The sequence below is a fragment of the Carassius auratus genome, unplaced genomic scaffold, assembly GCF_003368295.1.
Source record: "Carassius auratus strain Wakin unplaced genomic scaffold, ASM336829v1 scaf_tig00007013, whole genome shotgun sequence".
Classification (NCBI taxonomy): domain Eukaryota; kingdom Metazoa; phylum Chordata; class Actinopteri; order Cypriniformes; family Cyprinidae; genus Carassius; species Carassius auratus.
The window spans coordinates 28,737-46,962 of NW_020523805.1; the positions used below are offsets into that span (position 1 = coordinate 28,737).

Here is an 18,226-nt window from a genome sequence, read left to right on the forward strand (position 1 = left end):
TACCGTACTTTAAGCAGAACAGATGGTTGTTGTGCAATGTGCTGAAAAACAACCAGCAGTAAGAACTTGTTTCAAAACCTTTATAAACTCTTGATAGCTAAGATGGAGCTGTAAACTGGTAGCAAGTCTGTTCATTTAAGTACCAGAGTCCCTTAACGAAGAGAAATGCGAGTGCAAATAATGAAATGATAAGTGAAACACATTTTTATTCAGATTGCAATTAAACTGACATTTTCTTTAGGCACAGACCCTGTAGAGCAATAAATTAAAGCAGAATACTGTCAGAGCATTTTGCTAATACAAAATGAATTAAAAAGATGAAGTGACTGGCACAAATTTTTAAAAGCAAATCTAAATATTTTCTAATATCTCATGTTTACCAACTGTGTCTCATTTTAGCACAAACGCTCACACCGAGAACTTGATAAAGTCTGGATTTTCTGCAAGTCAAGGTCAAACACTCTCTTACACGCACACAACTTTATTCTTCATTCTGAATCAATGCAGCACGTCTAGTGAGGCAGATGCATTCTGTCTCATCCTCAGATGGCACATCCGCAGTGCATTCACACGTCTGATGCATACTACAAACAAAACAGGCACTTTCTCAGCATGGCAAGCTCTAATCTGGTTGGCTGACAAAACAGACTTTCAACAGATGCATTAACAAGACACCGGGCTGCTACTCTAAGAGCTTTTGAGTAAGAACTAAATCACTGAGTTTGCCAAAGTTTGCCAGGTTAGTGGCATCAGCTCAAGTAAGTTTTCACAAGCATTTTTTTTCTTCTTTTGAACAAACGTACAAAATCTATTTAATCTAATAAAATTAAAATAATGTATAATAAAGATATAAATATATTTCAGTTTATAAAGTATCATTTACTTGCAAATCTGATTCAACAGCAATTAAAACAATTTACAGCTTTAACGTTTAAATATACAATATACACAGTACAGATGTTGAACTGCCAAACAAGATTCATCTTCAAAATTTGAATAGGCGTCAGGCATCACAAAATAAATTAATAAACTTAGCAACAATATAATTTTATTTAACTCTATGTAATGTAACTGGAACTGTATGGAAATGCAATTTTACTCACTATTAGTTATTCTACATTGTAAAAAAAAAAGTACATTATACAAAAATCTTGTATGTTTTACAAGAAAATACTTTTGTTTTTTCATACCTCAGAAGTTTAATTGAATGTGTTACTTGCCATTTGTTTGAAAATTTTGTGAAAATGATTTCTACACCTTGTTTTATTTCAGTGTATGGAATTTTGCCTTTCTGATTTAATTTCATTACCTTAATCGTGCAGCCTTACTATGTATTCATACTCCCTCTGTGTCAGTGTCACGTTGTGTGTGTGTGTGTGTGTGTGTGTGTGGACTCGTGTCATGATGGGGACCTAAATTGAGGGTTGGTGTAGGGCGATAGACAATCAGGTTTGTACAGTATAGCTAACCAGACTGTGCGTGTGTGTTGCTCTATTCTCTCATCATTACTAAGGTATCTGACCTCATCAGTCTGCACTGAGATGACACAAACATGCCCCACGTAAACCTTCCTGCTGAATGCGTAATAGAAAGTCCGGGAGAGGTTGATTGTGTCTTTCTGTACATGTCCTTCAACTTAAACTCACATCCACACACACACACACACACACACACACACACAAGTATATCATTAACAATACTCCCTCTTATGCATATATAAGCATCGTGTGTGTTCATGCATTTCTGTATAAACTAGTGGCAATAATGATGTGAGAAACACACCAAGGGCTTTCAGTCCAGTCAAGAGAGTTTGATGGTGTCAATTCGGCAGTTTAACAGCTCAAATAAATCCTAATATTGCAGTGCATCAGTAAAGCAGGCGTGCATGGATGAGGAGAGCTCATGAAAACACTCACAAACAACTCTATAATAAATCCTAAAAAAAAACACGATGCATTTCAGAAACAACAATTTACTTCATGAAAGGAATAGTTTAGCACAAAATTAGCATTTCCAGAAAAACATGACAATTATCCATAAGTGATCCACACCACTCCAGTCCATCAATTAATGTCTTGTAAAACAAAACAAAAACTTTGTTTATAATAAATAAATCCATTACTGAGGCATTTTAATTTTAAATTATCACTTTTGGCCAAAGTACCATAATTTTGGTCTTTTTTCAGTCCATAATCCATTAGAATGCTTCCTCCAGTGAAAAAAAACCCATTCACTGTCATCTTCTCACATCAAAATCCACCAACATAGTTATTTACTATATTTAGAAGTGTTTTGGGCTGTTAGTTTTTTTTATTATTGTAAATGGTGCTTGATCTATGCATACTACTCTCCTGATTCGGACGAGATTACATTTTCACTGGAGAAAGCAATATTATAAAGGACAATTTGAAGTTGAAAACTGAAGTTTCTTACAAACACACACAGCTTTTGGCTTCATAAGATGTTAATTAGTGGACTGAGTGGTGAAGATTTCTTGTGGATTATTTTTATCAGCTGTCTGGACTCTCACTGGTGAATATATGTGTGTGTGGTTGTTTGCAAGTGAAGCAATGCAAAATTTCTCCAAATATGTTCCCATGAAGAAACAAACTCATCTACATCTTGGATGGCCTTAGGTTGAGCACATTTTCAGCAAATTTGAGTTTTTGGGTGAACTTTTCTGTGAATGTTTCGTCAGATTTAAATTTCCCAAGACAATTTAGTCTCTTAAGTATAGCTGAGTAAACAACCACACACACATATCCACACACACACTCTGTTGCATTTCTACTGTACTAGCAGATGCTGTATTAGGAAACACACCGGTAATAAATATCCTCTTCTTTCCAGCTTTCCCTCTCATTAACTTGCCCCATTCAGTGTCTGTGAATGTATGCGTGTGTTGGCTGGCCAACTGCCACATTAGGGAACATATTGGAAGACTGAACTGATGTTCTGTTCGTCCTCAAGAGTGATCGGGGCAGCTTTCCAACATGTGCACGTTCACGTTTACATTAGTGGAAATGTCCCCCAGTTTCATGTATGTAAACCTTATAGTGTACCAACACTCTTTATATCAGTAACTGAGCTGTGCCCACATGCATATATGTTTTTGCATGCATGCATGAACATGTAGGCTGTGTGTTTGAGAGATACTGTGTGTATGTGTGCCTTTCTGGTGGCCAAATCCTCCAGATGGGTCCAGATGGCAGTTTGAATCTGTGAAGGTGTGGAACAGACTTGTGTGAGCATTTTGTAATGCCCGAATGCAACACCGTCCCCCGAGATGCGCGTTTGTGTTTGAGCATGTGTGTGTGTGTGTGTGTGTGTGTGTGTGTGTGTGTGTGTGAGCGCATGAGGTGAAAACATGCACGACTGTCTGGCTGTGGTTTTTACGTGCTCACACATTGTTTGTGTGCAAAACAAATCAAGGTGTCTGCTGTTCTACAAGCCAGGTGTGTCTGAGTATGTGTAATGCATTTGCATTTGTTGCGCTGCATAGACCAATAAATAAAAATGAAGCTGCTAAGAAACAAATGCTTCCACCTGAGTTTCCCATAGCTTGATTTGATACACATACTGCTTTACTTACAGGGATGGTAGTGTACAAAGACTAGGCATGCATATATGTGAAAAACAATATGTAAAGAGAGTAGTACATCAGAATGTATACCTACTGAGAGCGTATATGATGTTAATAAAAAAAATAAAAAAAACTATGCATGTTCCGTGGATGTAGTCCAGCTTTATTTATTGGTGATCTGAGTGCATTTCATTATGGGACACAGTATTTATTTATATGTGTCTTGCTGTATATTACACATTTTTGCAAAAGTCGCATGTATTCAATGCATTAAAACAATGCTTTGTACACTATATACAGTATACTACAAAAATTAGTATAAAGAGAAGTAAAGTAAGCAATCATGAATACAGCCTGATGCATTATCCTGTTAACTGTCACCCCGTCCCGTATACGGGATGCCTACGTTGACTATACTATATTACAATCAAATCTAATCTAATCTTGACAAACTATATATCGTTGGAAAGAATAATCACTTAATGTTTTAGTGATTTACTTTTAACTATGTGTATCTATCAATGTGTATATATATATATATATATATATGTGTGTGTGTGTGTGTGTGTGTGTGTGTGTGTGTGTGTGTGTGTGTGTGTGTGTGTGGGTGTGAACTGAAACGATCCAGACTTAATTGACTTTTTTGGTTGTGTTTGTCTCATTTTTGTAGAATGAATATGTCAGCAGGTTATCAGTGTGTGGGTGTATGGATGTGTGCCAGTGTGTTTGTGAGGGTTGTGCCATTGTGTTTGAGAGACGTTGAGATACATGTATCTTTGTGTGTGAGTGTGAAGTCGATTATTCTTGCTGGCTTTGAGCCGGTGCTGCAGTACCATCTTGCCTTTGATAAATTAATAATCCTTTTGAAGTGCTAATCTCAACCCCTCAGCATGATTCATGCCATCCATACAACAAGTGTCTCTCTCAAAGACATACACGCTCACTCAGCATGTAGCGCTATGAATATGGATATACACAGATGGAAACAGAAAGATTTATGTGCGGTCACATGCATGCGAGTATACATTAGCCTATGTTTTATCATAAACTCCTCAGCTACAAAGATACATTTAGACTGCAAAAACATGGATATTCATTTACTCCTTTTAATTGATAAATGTTAAGGAATAATTTTTTTAAAGAATTATTTACAGAATTAAGACATACAAATTGAGTGTATAGGAATGAACTGTGGCTTCATCCACAGCTCCACCTAGTGTTAAGAACATGATCTGCTAAAAAGGTCGCCTACATAAATATATATAAATGTGCTTGTCAAACCTTGGCTTTGTTGAAGTTAATTGCTTTTCCTCTAGTTTAACTTCTTTTGCTCATAAAACTCTGTGGCAGCGTTTTTGCACGAGGGGCCTAAGGGCTGGGTGGTAAGAGAGAGATTGTCTGACAGGTCTCAATAGGAGTTCCTTATTTCAGTTCCTTAAAGCAATACCTCACCCAGAAATCATTATTCTGACATAGGAACCAATAAGACTCTTAATAGTGTATTATTAATATTAAGCAGAACTTAAGTAGAATAACCTTTCACATTACAAAAAGGATAAAAAAAGCACCATAAAACGAATTATAGAAGTATAGCCAATAAAATATATATTTATACATGTTTTTGTACACACAGATACAAAATAGAAAATTCTATTCAAAAATTCAGAAAATTTGTATTAGCTTCTCAAAAATGTGAAGCAGTGCAACTGTATTCAATATTTGTTATGATATGGATACAAAATGCTTCTTGATTAGCAATATTAAAATGATTTCCAAAGGATCATTTGAAACTGACTGGAGTAACGTTGCTGAAAATCTAGCTTCACCATAACATGAATAAATTAGATTTTTAAAAAAATATATATTCCCACAGAAATCATTTCATCTAAACTGTAATAATACTTAACGTTATGATTGTTTTACTTTAGTGAGTAGAAGAGACTTAAAAATATATAATGCATATCTGTATACTGTACATATGACTGAAACAAGCAAACACGCACAACCACTTCAAGAGGAATCAGTATTCAGAAGGAATAGCACAACGAGCTGCAGTGGCTGCTTTATTTTCCTGAAACCCTACAGTCAGGAAGACAAACTGCCTGCCTGACTAACACCTTGTGCTCTATCAGCAGTCACACATGACAGTTCACCCAAGAGTCTGTCTGTGTGTAGCCTGTGTAGAGACAGATACTGGCCTCCAGAGCAGCCTTTGTTAACAGAAGTCCTCGCTGTACGGTGTGTGAAAGAGTGCACACTGTCATGACATCCAGCACATCTGCTCTGGACTTTAATTGAAAAGGACTGTTCTGTTATTGATCCTAGTCAATTAAGCAATTACCACGGCATCACAGTCCTTTAATATTGGCACCCAAGCAATTATTGGGAAGATAACAAAAGTCAGGATCAATTTCTGCTGTGAAATTTAGCACAGGATTATGAAGTTGCCAAAGGACAAAGAAATACAAATCTTATAATATCTGGAGAAGGCTATCGTTTAGCATCACTATTCATTTCCTTATGAATTGTTCAATTGTTGCGTCCCTTAAAAAAAAATAATACAAAAAAAGTTCGAAAATATACAAATATATAAATTCAGACATGTTTTAAATTTATTTAAAAAACAAAAAAGGCAGAATATCAGAATGATTTCTGAATCATAGGAATAAATTACATTTTAAAATATACTCAAACTGAAAATTTATATTAAATTTAATAATATTTGTAAATCATATTTAAATCATATTTGTCAATATTTTAAGACTGGAAATGTATTCTTATGCCTGTGTTTTGTAATAAATTAGTACATTCGAAGGTTTAAACAAGTCCATTTAAAAATATATTTCCTTAGGCCATGCTGTTTACATTTAGCATATATTTGAAAAATATTTTGAACTGCATAAAATATTTAAAATATTTAACTACATATATAACTACAGTTTTAATATAATGTTGCATTTGCCATAAGATTGCACACACAAAACTGTATTCCACCAGAACACAAGGCTCCTTCTGAATGGCTGTCAGTGTGAATGAAGAAAGATGTTTTTGTTGCCAGATGGTGCAGCTACGACATCTGCTAGCAGAGGCTAACCGGGCCATGCTAACCAGTCAATCTCTGACCCCTGGGTTCCCCCTTGTGAACGGCTCTGCCTGCAGGTACTGAACACCTGCTGAAGCTCTTAAAATAATCATATGGCAGAGCTGGAGGCCTAACCAGCGGTCGCAGTCCTGGGACCTCTTCAAACTACATTAACCTGGCCTTCATCTGCCTCCGGGTCTCGTTACTTACAGCAGAGTCCTGGTCTGGGTCTTGGCTTATGATCTAAGACAAGAATGCGGTCAACTTACAGCAAAGTAATGATCATTAAATGGGTCCATAAAAAAAATGTATAAAACAATACTCAAAGTTAATAATAAAATAAAATATTACATATTTTATAATAAAATATACAAATTTAAAATATAAATACATTTTTAAAAAACATTAAACCAAATAATGAAATAATATGTGTATCAGTCAGTAAAGGGCGCTCTCTTTAGACTTGCTTCAGTCACAGCGCATCTGTTCTTCATTTTCCAGTAATTAAAGAGCAGTTAAATACTCCCTTTCTTCTGTGGTACAGCTTATTACATTTTGGTTTAAATGTACTCCCCTTTGGGTTGTGGACTCGTGTTTTTCTTGGATTTAGTGGGGTTACATAAATCAGTCTTGATGAATATGGCAGTTATTATTAGCCTGGTTTGAGGAAATCTGGTCTGTTTTTGACTGCTTTTTTTATTACCATTTATAATAAACCCACAAATGGATTCAAGTTAAACAATGTCCTTTAATTTAACCAGTCTTAAAACTGTGTGTAACCATTAAAAAAAAAATCATGGTTGATCGTTGATCGTGATGTCTTACGTCATCAGAAGGCACATGTTCAGCTCCACTCAACAAACTGCACTTCAAAACAGTTATTTTAAAATGCCATCATATTTCACAATATTACAATATTTACTATATTTTTGATTAAATAAATACAGCTTCAGGTTTTTTTTTTTTTTCTTTTCAAAAACAAAATCTTACCAACGCCAAACTTCCGACTGAAAGTGTATGTGCTGTTAATTAAAAGGGCTATTTCACCCCAAAATGAAAATGCTTTCATTAATTACTCCCCCCTCATGCCATTCCATTGTTGTTTATATTTAAACAGTATTTGATTGGTCATAATTCCAATTAAATTCTCTCATAATTTGCTTTATATTTTAATGTTGAAGGCTACAGTTTAGATGAAAACCACAAGCTATGAAATGGCCTCAGAAGAAATATAGCACAAATGTCAAATGGACTACTTGAATTGTACTTTATTGTGTAATTTTGAGTACGGCAAAAATATTGTTTTTAGGTGAACAATAGCACTGGATTATAACTCTGCGCAGGTCGGTAATGATTTAATCACTCCAGTCTCACACCATCAACACTAATGCTTAACTATATTATGGTTAAACTTTCAGAACAATGTGACAGTGAATCGTAACTCGTGGATCGTCAGTCAGAATAATGTGAACGCGTGTGCTTTTCAGGTCTCATGATTCACGCTGAAACTCTGACACTAATGACTGCATCACTGCGGATGGTGTGGGTGTTTCAGATCGGGTCTGAGGATGCTGGAGTCGCTGTGGGAGGGGGAAACTTTAGACTGCTTGTAATTATGACAAATGAAAAGAGAGAAAAAGTTTTCAAACATGTCTCTCTTAAACCCTCTTCAACTTTCTAGTCTTCCTGTATTTTTTCATTTGATCCACGTTACTTAATTTCTTTCTCCAGGCACAGCACAGACTCAAGCACGACAAACCTCCAGTGGAAATAAAGTCAAAATTACATCACTTCTCCAAATGCAACACACCTAAAAGACAGAAACCTCTGAGGATAGAGGTGTTTTCAACCCACATTACGTTCCAAAAGATCCACAATCCTGAGGCCTTTACAACATCAGCCTCAGCCTTCCTCTGAATACACACTTCTCTGTCGATTGGGGAATGATCAAAAGCAGAAAGATGAAAGAAGTTCACATTTTATGAAAGCAAAGATTAAACAGTAGGCTTGTGAAAAATGCTGTCTGAAAAGTTCATATTACATTATAAATCCCAAAACAGACAAGACAACCAACTTTATTAGCACATTAACCAGTTTCCAACAGAATACCACTGCTGATATAGTTATCAGTAAGACAAAACTGAGATGATTTGGCTTAAAACACAATAGGTTTCTGTTTACACTATTTATGGACACATGATAACTTTTCAACACTAGCCTATATTATGTCGGACTTCATTATTAAGTAAAAAAAAAAAAAAAATCTAGAAATTGTTGTTAAATAACAGGGTAAATGCCTTTCTGAGATTCTGTATGGTTTCCCTCAAGTTTTGTGGCAACTAGCAGTGCTTTAAGTGGGCCGGCACTGCCACTTCCAAATATGGTACATTCATTTGGACATCTGTTTTAATAGAGGTTTTAATCCTTTGCCTTCACTGCAGCTTTTCCTAGCTCAGAGCGTGAATCATTTGAAAAAGTTTGGGAGTTCGGAGCAGCTTCGCGGATCATTTGAATCAGTTCGAGAAATCGGAGCGGGTTCGCGAATCATTTGAGTCAGTTCGGGAGTTCGTAGCGGGTTCGCGAATCATTTGAGTTAGTTTGGGGATCGCAAATCATTTGAATCAGTTCGCGAGTTCGGAGCTGCTTAGCGGATCATTTGAATCAATTCGAGAGTTCGGAGCGGGTTCGCGAACCAGTCAGTCTGGGAATTTGGAGCGGGTTCGCGAATCATTGAGTCAGTTTGGGGATCGCAAATCATTTGAATCAATTTGAGAGTTCGGAGCGGCTTCGCGGATCATTTGAATCAATTCGAGAGTTCTTATAGGGTTCGCGAATCTTTTGAATCAGTTCGGGAGTTCAAAGCGGGTTCGCGAATTATTTGAGTCAGTTTGTGTATCGCGAATCATTTGAATCCGTTCGGGAGTTCAAAGCGGAATCGCGAATCATTTGAGTCAGTTCGGGAGTTCAAAGCGGGTTCGCGAATCATTTGAGTCAGTTTGGGGATCGCGAATTATTTGAATGAGTTCGGGAGGTCGGCGCGTGATTCATTTGAGTCAGTTCAGGAGCTCGGAGCTGGTTCGCGAATCATGCGAGTCAATTTGTAAGTTTGAATGCAGTAATGCAGTAGCTCTTTCTAAGGGTATTTTATCAAAATCCTTTTGCACATTTTATTTATGTTCAGTTGTTCTTTCTAGCTCAAGCAAATCCACAAACTAGTAAAAGGATTATTAGGTTGCCTGTTGACTGCTGTATATAAAAGCCCTTCAATATAGTTGGTGTTACCTCAGGGGATGAGGGGAATCATCAAAACAAAACAAAAACAGAATTTTTTATTTTATTTTTTTTGGCTATAATAGAGTACCGGCACCTCTTTTGGGCCACTTAAAGCACTGGCAACTAGCCTACATTTTGCACAACTCTTCCACTTTTTGCTGAGAAGCCATGTAATATCTGGTAAGTTACTCACCAGCCCAACTGATTCATCTCCAACTGGATCTGTAGATGCAAAGCTGAAAAAACATCCTCAGCTGTTGTGTTGTTTGGTGGGAGGCAGTGAGCCTGCAGCAAATTGCTAAAGTCTGCAGTTCAGCGAGCTAAAGTGTTTTCACATGTCTCCACGAGAGGGCGACAGTCATCGACATAAATACAAAATAAAAGTTGTTTCAATTACACATGGTTATTGACCAGATGGAATGCAGTTTTTATCACGTAAACAGTATTTAAAAAATAAAAAAATAAATGATAATAATAATAATAAATTTAGAATGCAACATTTATTATAGGGGATTTATTATTATTATTATTATTACTGAAGTTGGCGTTGTTATTTTATTTTATATTATTTACTTTCAAAAACACAAAATAAAATTTCAACTATTATTTTCATGCATGGTTATTAACCAAATGGAATGCAATTTTATAATCTATGCAGTAGAAAACACATATTATTATTATTATATTTTAATCTATTTTATTTTAAAGAGGTTTTTAAACTCATCTTAAAGTGTGGAGACAACCGTTGGCACAAAATAAAAGTTCACCTATCATTTTTAAGCATGGTTATTGAACAAATTGAGTGTAATTTTATCTTGTATATAATAAAATAATAGCAATATATAATTTATTATAGTTCATCTATTATTTTATTTTATTTTTATTATATTATGTTTTCAGTCTCATCTTAAAGTGTAGATATAGCCTTAAGTGCTCAGACTCCACAACCGCATGGACTCAGATGGATGATTAATATTAAAATATTTCACAGTAACACATGCACATTACAAAACAAATAAGACACCCATAACCAATATATAATTATTTGAATTTAAAAAGGGAGCTAAATACTACCCTGTAAACAGTCAAGACAATCTATGTTGTTTTAATTTAACTGTTACTGTTTGTTTTAAACATCAGTTTGTCTAGTTATAGCGCATATACAATTGCAGCCTGATAACTGTTTTTTTATGTAGCAGATTAATTGCTTGTGAACTTGTTTAATGTGCTGTTGAGATACAAGCTACTTCTTCTTTTTTTTTCTTCTTCTTCTTTTTTTTTTTTTGGTTGTAGGTGACAAATTCGGATCTCCATTCCAAAATCCAAGATGATTAAAAAAGTCTCTCATGTCTGTCCAAACACATTCTTTTAACAACGCTGATGAAAAACATCTCGTAGAGAGCTAACCTTCAAACACAGCAGCGCCTCTGCTCTTTGGCTTTTGGGTGTGTGACAAACCCACTGTTACACAAGACTGTTGGTTTGATTCTTAACTTAAATGCCACAAAACCCATTCCACTAGAAAATATTTGAACTCGGGGCACAAAGCAGGTTTCATGCTTGATTTGTAGACAGAAGACAACCATCACCAGAGAAGCATCTTTTATTAATAAATACAAAACAGTAACAAATATACTGTAGCTTTCAGAGATATACATATACAGTATATTTCTGTATAACATTAAAGAGACATTTAGATTAAAGCTCTGAGACTTTGGTAGATGATCTTTTATGAAGGCTAGTAAGTCATTCTGGGTCCAGAGACTCAGTAGGACTGGTAAAAACCTGCCAGTAATCATTAGCCCTGATCATAAGTCTGCTTTCTTCATTGATTTTGACTGCTTTCTTCATTTAATTTGGCCTCAGTAATGCATTGGATTTTCAAACTGGTTTTGTACATGTACGTTGTATTAAATCCATCATAATAAAGAATGTTTACATTAATTAGGGTTCCACTTGTGAGAAACAAAGGCTCTATTAAATATTTGCCATTGTACTGCATAATAAAATACCAAACCAAGAAGTGTTCACTTTAAAGACTTTTCAATTAAATTATTGTATGAAATGACTTTATTATAAATTAATTAACCAACAAGACCAAATTATTTGGACTTTTAGACTTGGATCAGGTTCATAGTGAACTACACGTGATCGATCTAGTGTGTATAAGCATAACATAAACATCAGTCAATCCTGAGAAAATTCTAATATTTTATGTTTTGTTTGTTGATTTCACCTGGTTTGATATTTTTATCTAATACAATGCAGTCCATACATTCTCTTTATAGATCATTTTATTTTAGGTCATTTTGTTGTTATTTATAGTACAGCAGAATGCAGATAGGAAAGATAAAATGGGATCACGAACCAGAACAGACTCAAACCTGAGCCAACAGCTCTTATTGTCCTGTGCACAACTATGCCACAGCACTAGCAAACTTTAAGTGTGTGTCCTTAGTGTCTGAATACGTTTACAGGCCACTGTATTTATAAAAGAACGGAATGTCAGAAATAGTAAAGGAAAATCTAATAGATCCATTCGGTGTATTTTGCATTAGGCTTTGATTCATGTGTCTGAAAACGCCAGTGACATATTTTCCACTTTGTTCCAGTGACATTTAATAACAAATCGAATTGAAAAGCCACACGATAGCTGGATTTATAAAGTTTATACCTATTATCAAAGTTATTCACAATACTGCTGTATAGGTCAATTCCCAATTACAATTATAACAAAAATCTAGTTGAGCTGATTCTGTACTTTTGCAGAGACCAAACACACACTTTATCCAGGTTACATAAACTTCTGACTCGCATTGAAAACTCGAACCATTGGTTTTATATTGAACAGAAAGCTTTGCATTTTCCGAAACACAAAACACAGCTGAAGAGGAACAGTAAGCCTCTTCTGGTCTACAACTGGAAAATCATTTTCATAAAAATGAGATGATTTAAGTCCAAACAGAAAGTGCAAACAAGGTAAACGATACATTACTTAGTCTTCTAAGACAATGAATCACACTTGTTTATTATTGTCTCACACCATAATCATAGTCTGTGTCATTTTAAGACCACAAATTAGGTATCACTGGTTTTGCCGGAGGGTAAAGAAGAAATACATTAATAGATGTCACACAGAGACACCATATTTTAATCAAAACTTTGATAACAGGCTACCATTCCTAACAAATATTGTTTAATTTAGCCTATAAAAAAAACCTGTAGGCTATCTTTAACAAACCACTGTCATGGACATCAATATAAACATTGATTCATTTTGATACGGGCATCATTATAATGATAACTAGGCCTAGTTCATTAAGTGAGTCAGATGATGAGTCATTGTCTTTGAATTCAATTCAGTCAACATTTTGTCAAACAATTCATCTTTTTGAACGACTCATTAAAAGAACTGGTTCATTCTTCAATGTCTCCAGTTGGGATGTGTGTTTTTGATTCGCTAAACTGCATTTGCTCATAAGAGTCATTTCCTTCTGAAACTGGACTACACTGGTCTCGATATATGCTTTTGATTCACTAAAAATAACCATCTCATCGTAGGAGTCAATGGTTAATCGTTCCATATATTTTTGACTCACAAAAAGAACCAGCTCATAAGAATCATTTGTTCGTGAATCGGACTACACTATCATTGTACTGTATTTTTATTATAACGAGCAGTCTGTGAGAACTTAATAGCAAAACATTTCTTTTTGTTGCATCACATTCGACCCAAACAACAAAATCAAATTAACAATTCAGGGATAAATATGATTTCTTTTGCTGTAGCACTGCATATTGAGCACCGGAGGAAAGCAGCTGCTGAAAAAGTGATGCAGAAACACTGCTCGCCGGGTGATAACGCTTTAAATCTGTATAAAGTTGCACTATGATGATTAAAGTTGTTAAAAGCATTGTAAAAAAATAAATATAAACTGTGCTTAATGGAACGGTGTTGATTGTATTCTAAATGTGAGGTCACATTTAATGATGCTGGGAACACTGAGACAAAGAATTAATATGTTTAACTTCATTTTTTTTAACCACATTTGAATCGAAACTGGGAATTGATAAGAATGCAAATTTATCCAATTTAAATCATACTCAAGCCTAATCAGGAGTCAGCGAGGCCGAAAAACTTCCCTTTTTCAAGTTGGTAATGCACTGTGCTTCATAATTCACAGTTACACTATTTACGTTGGACAGCAGATTTTTGCACAATCAAATCTTTTATTCACTTACTGCTCCTTAGTTAATTATTTCTGTTATGAGTTCTGTTTAAAGAATTCATCTCAGTAAACCAGGTTCTTGTGGTTCCTTATGAATGTTTGAGTTTATAAAGTGTTTTCGTGCGGTATGCTTATGTGAGTTTCTTTTTATTTCTTTATAGTGTCTTGTTACATCAAAACTGTTTTGCCTCTCATTTTGAACAACAGAGTAAGCTAAAATGTGCAAGCTATGTTCATCCACAATGGCTTTATTTGTATTGTTATGTGAGGTATTGTTCGGCATTGCTGTGTGAACATTTGTCTCAATATTGCGCTTAACAGCTCTGTGCGTTGCAGTGTTTCTGGAAGCCGCAATCTTTTTTGCAGCAGTGGCACGCGCAGCTGCCAGCTGAGGAAACTGTTTGGTGTACAAAGCTGAGGTGTACTGTAGTTCAGGTGTAATCAACCTCTGACAAAGCTGACGTGTGTCATTATTTAACTCCAGTCGGAGGTTATAACCTTGAATAACTGCTGCACCATACTGAAACGGCTTCAGTGATGAATCCTGGACCTGCGCAGGATCTACCGCCCCTCCTTCCTGAAGACACATTTGCTCAAGATTCCTCCTCTTTGCCCTTAGAAGTTCAACTTCCTGTTGGAGCTTCGCCCGCCCGAGTGTGGAGTCTATGCGTTTCCAGAAAGTGTTATTAAAGTGCTGGTACAATCGCCAGTCTAGTGAATTCCACTCTTTTATTCGCTCTGTGGTCTCTGCGCTTAAGGGCCTGCGCGAGCGTTCACTGCGACTATTGAGGCGGAAAGATGACACTTCATCCAGTGTCCAGCAGAGGGCGTGTTTTAGAAGCACCAGCGATTCATCAAAATACTCTGAGATGAGGATTAGCGGAAAGTCACGTTCAATGGCAGCGATGACCTCAGTGCTACGTCTGTCCAGCTCAGTGTCATTCACAGGTGCTGTATTATCCAGACCAAAGTCAAAGGTCAAAATGTTACGTGCATAGTGGTTATTAGGCACAGAGGCGTTGTAGCTCCGCCCACCATGGATCAGAAAGTCCTCAAGGCTTTTGACAGTACGGAAAGCTGGGATCGCTTTGTAGTAAACAAACAGGGATTCCATCATTGCCACTGGATTCCGAAGAATGGAAAAGTAGAATGTGTCTTTCGGCATCACTTTCCTCACCTGCAAGTCAGAAAAGCCAAAATGAATAAAATAATTCATTCAGGTTTCCATCAAAGTTGATAAAAATTTGACCTCTTGCTCTTTGCTTCAGAATTATAAACACATTCCGCTCAACTGAAGTTCCATCCCAGAATGCAATCTACATGCAATCAGTGCAAATGTCTTCTAAATCACTCAGATCTGCACCTGCCTACTTACATCTAGCACTGGGTGCTTCGTCTTCCTCTTAAAGAAGAAAATAGTCAGTTGTATCAAATGATTTATGTGCTTGCTAAGTGGTCTACGCATATCTAGGATTGCTTTCACACTACAGTCTTGATAAAGTTGCAAACATATTCACCTCAAAGGTGCTTAATGGTAAATGCAGTTATATATAAGGACTAATAAATGTAGCATTATAAATACAAAATTATAAATGAATTAGAAAAAAGATTAAATAAAAATAAACAAGACTAAGCATTATATTTTAGTCTATCTGCTCAAATGCAAAATTAGAATAAAATAAAAATAAACTCCTATCATGCTATTAATCTAATAAAAAACAGTTGCCATGTCTTAATGCATTGCATTATTTATTATGTATCATTTACTATCATTCTTTTTTTTCAGTCCCTGGTGTTTAAGGGCTTCTGACAAAATACTAGGTGAAAATGGTAAAGAAAAAAAATAATTTTACTAATATATATCACTATATTCCCCAGTTGATTAATCACAGTACATTAAGACAGTTGTTTCATATTACAAGTTTTCTGAAATGTTGTATATATATGCAAATTCCGCATTATATAATTTAACTGGCATACATTTGCATACCTTCGCAGAACAGAAATCTGAAAATTGAATAAAGCTAGGTTCAAAGTGCATATTTCATTTTGGTGACGTATTGGAGATTAAGGGTTTTACAGAGGTAATTTGGGATTTCTCTTTTATCACACTATAAATCAGAAAATACTGTTTTCACTGGTTGTAGGACTAAAATGTAATTTAAATCAGGTGAATGATATATGAACAACAAACCTTATAAAATACACAATAATATAGATAATAATAAAATGGGTTTGGTAAAGGCTTCTGAAGTGGAGATTTCTGGCTCAGTGCATGAGAAAACTCATTTTGAGAAAATGGCCTTTAAAGATATGTAGTTGAAATTTACTGACACAAATAGATTTCAAGAAGAAGTTTATCAAAATAAACCCTTAAAGGATTAGTTCACCCGAGGATGAAAATTCATCCATCTTCTATTCACCCTCGAAGCATCCTAGGTGTATGTGACTTTCCACTTTCAGAATAATCCAATCGAAGTTATATTAAAAATTGTCCTAGCTCTTTCCTTCTTTTCAGTAGGGGTAAGCGGGTGTTTGTTGTCAACTGTTCAGAAGACGTGAAACAAAGTGTAATAAAACATCCCTCACACGGCAACGGGGGGTGAATAAAGGCCCCCTGTAGCCAATCCATGCGTTTTTGTAAGATAAATATCCAAATTACAAACATAATAAACACTTTTTTTCTTACTTTTGCTGACTGTGAGGAACCGGAAGACATGACCATTTTTTATATAACTTTGATTGGATTATTCTGAAAAAGGAGAGTCACATACACCTAGGATGCTTCGAGGGTGGGTAGAAGATGGACGAATTTTCATTTTCTCAGGTGAACTAGCCCTTTAAAGGTGGATTGTGTATCTTTTGTATCCACTAGTCTGAATGAAGACATTGAAGCTTGAAGCCAAAAATCTCAAGATTGACCAGTGTGTGAGAGTCTGCATAATGTTGTGCCTGTAGTGTATTGACTTAATGTCATGAATATTCTATTATTCATCCAATCCTGCAAAACAGCTACTTTCTGATGCATGTTTTGGTCCAAAAGTACGGGTACTGTGCTCTCGGACTGACCTCTTGTGAGCTGAATCTCATATGATTGCACAGGATGTGGAACTTCTTCACACTGCGAGTCCTGACACCCTCCACAAACTGTGCTGCAAAGAATGCTGGGTAAAATAACTGGCTGTGCATGTTCAGCGGCAAGGCAAAGGTCAGATTATGGCTTTCCCCATAACGATAGAGAATGTTTAGTATGGTGCTGCTAGCAGTCTTGTGCGTCTTGAGGAAGACAATGTGGTTTTTGGGCTGACACCTGACAGTGTTGTCAACTTGTGATTTTACTCTATATTTATTGTCATCAGAGTATGGTGTTATTTTTATTTCTGGGGCCCTTCTGGGGAAAGCTGGCCTCTGTGGCTGGTTTGGAAATTCCTGGCCAAGCCAGAGTTTATTCGCCTCTATTGGTGGAGCTGCTTTGGTGGTGCTAGTAAGCTTTTTTATTTTATCCTCCAAGACTTCTTCAATTCTCTCTTCTGAACGAGGGTTTTCGCTTTCATCTCTTCTCTGTATGAAAGGATGCTGGTCCGCTGGTTCCTCGGCAATGGCTGCTGAAACAGACCAAAGGTTTTCCCAGTCATTGTGCTTTATGGGCCTGTGGATCTCTGGAGGCATTCTGACCAGCTGCTCACTCACAATTTTCAAACCTTGGGCGCTCCTGAGAGAGAAAGAGAAAGAGAGAGAGAAAGAGACAGTACATTTTAGATGCTGAGCCTTATGGAACCAACACAAATCTGATTTGAAATTCTGTATTTTATAATATAATATAATATAATATAATATAATATAATATAATATAATATAATATAATATAATATAATAATATCGGAATTAATGTACGTTAAATAAATATATTTAACTTATTTTATTTGAAGTTTGTAAATTTGTCAAGATATTTCCAATAATTTTAAAGGAAATATCGCCCAATGAAAGATGTTTAAATCTGAGTTAAAAAGTATCCCTCTATATGTTAATTCTATATTATTATATAATAGATACAGTATG

The 18,226-nt window shown here is 35.7% G+C and overlaps 1 protein-coding gene across 1 annotated transcript; it reads right to left on the reverse strand.

The window, feature by feature from the left end:
• Window positions 1-11,523: 11,523 nt before the first annotated feature.
• LOC113071320 (galactose-3-O-sulfotransferase 2-like) lies at window positions 11,524-17,954 on the reverse strand. The gene is made up of 2 exons (XM_026244687.1): window positions 17,237-17,954; window positions 11,524-15,344 (listed from the first exon to the last, which is right to left on the reverse strand). The coding sequence occupies exons 1-2, from the start codon at window positions 17,834-17,836 to the stop codon at window positions 14,226-14,228; spliced, it is 1,719 nt and encodes a 572-aa protein (XP_026100472.1). The 5' UTR covers window positions 17,837-17,954; the 3' UTR covers window positions 11,524-14,225.
• Between the last annotated feature and the right edge of the window lie 272 nt (window positions 17,955-18,226).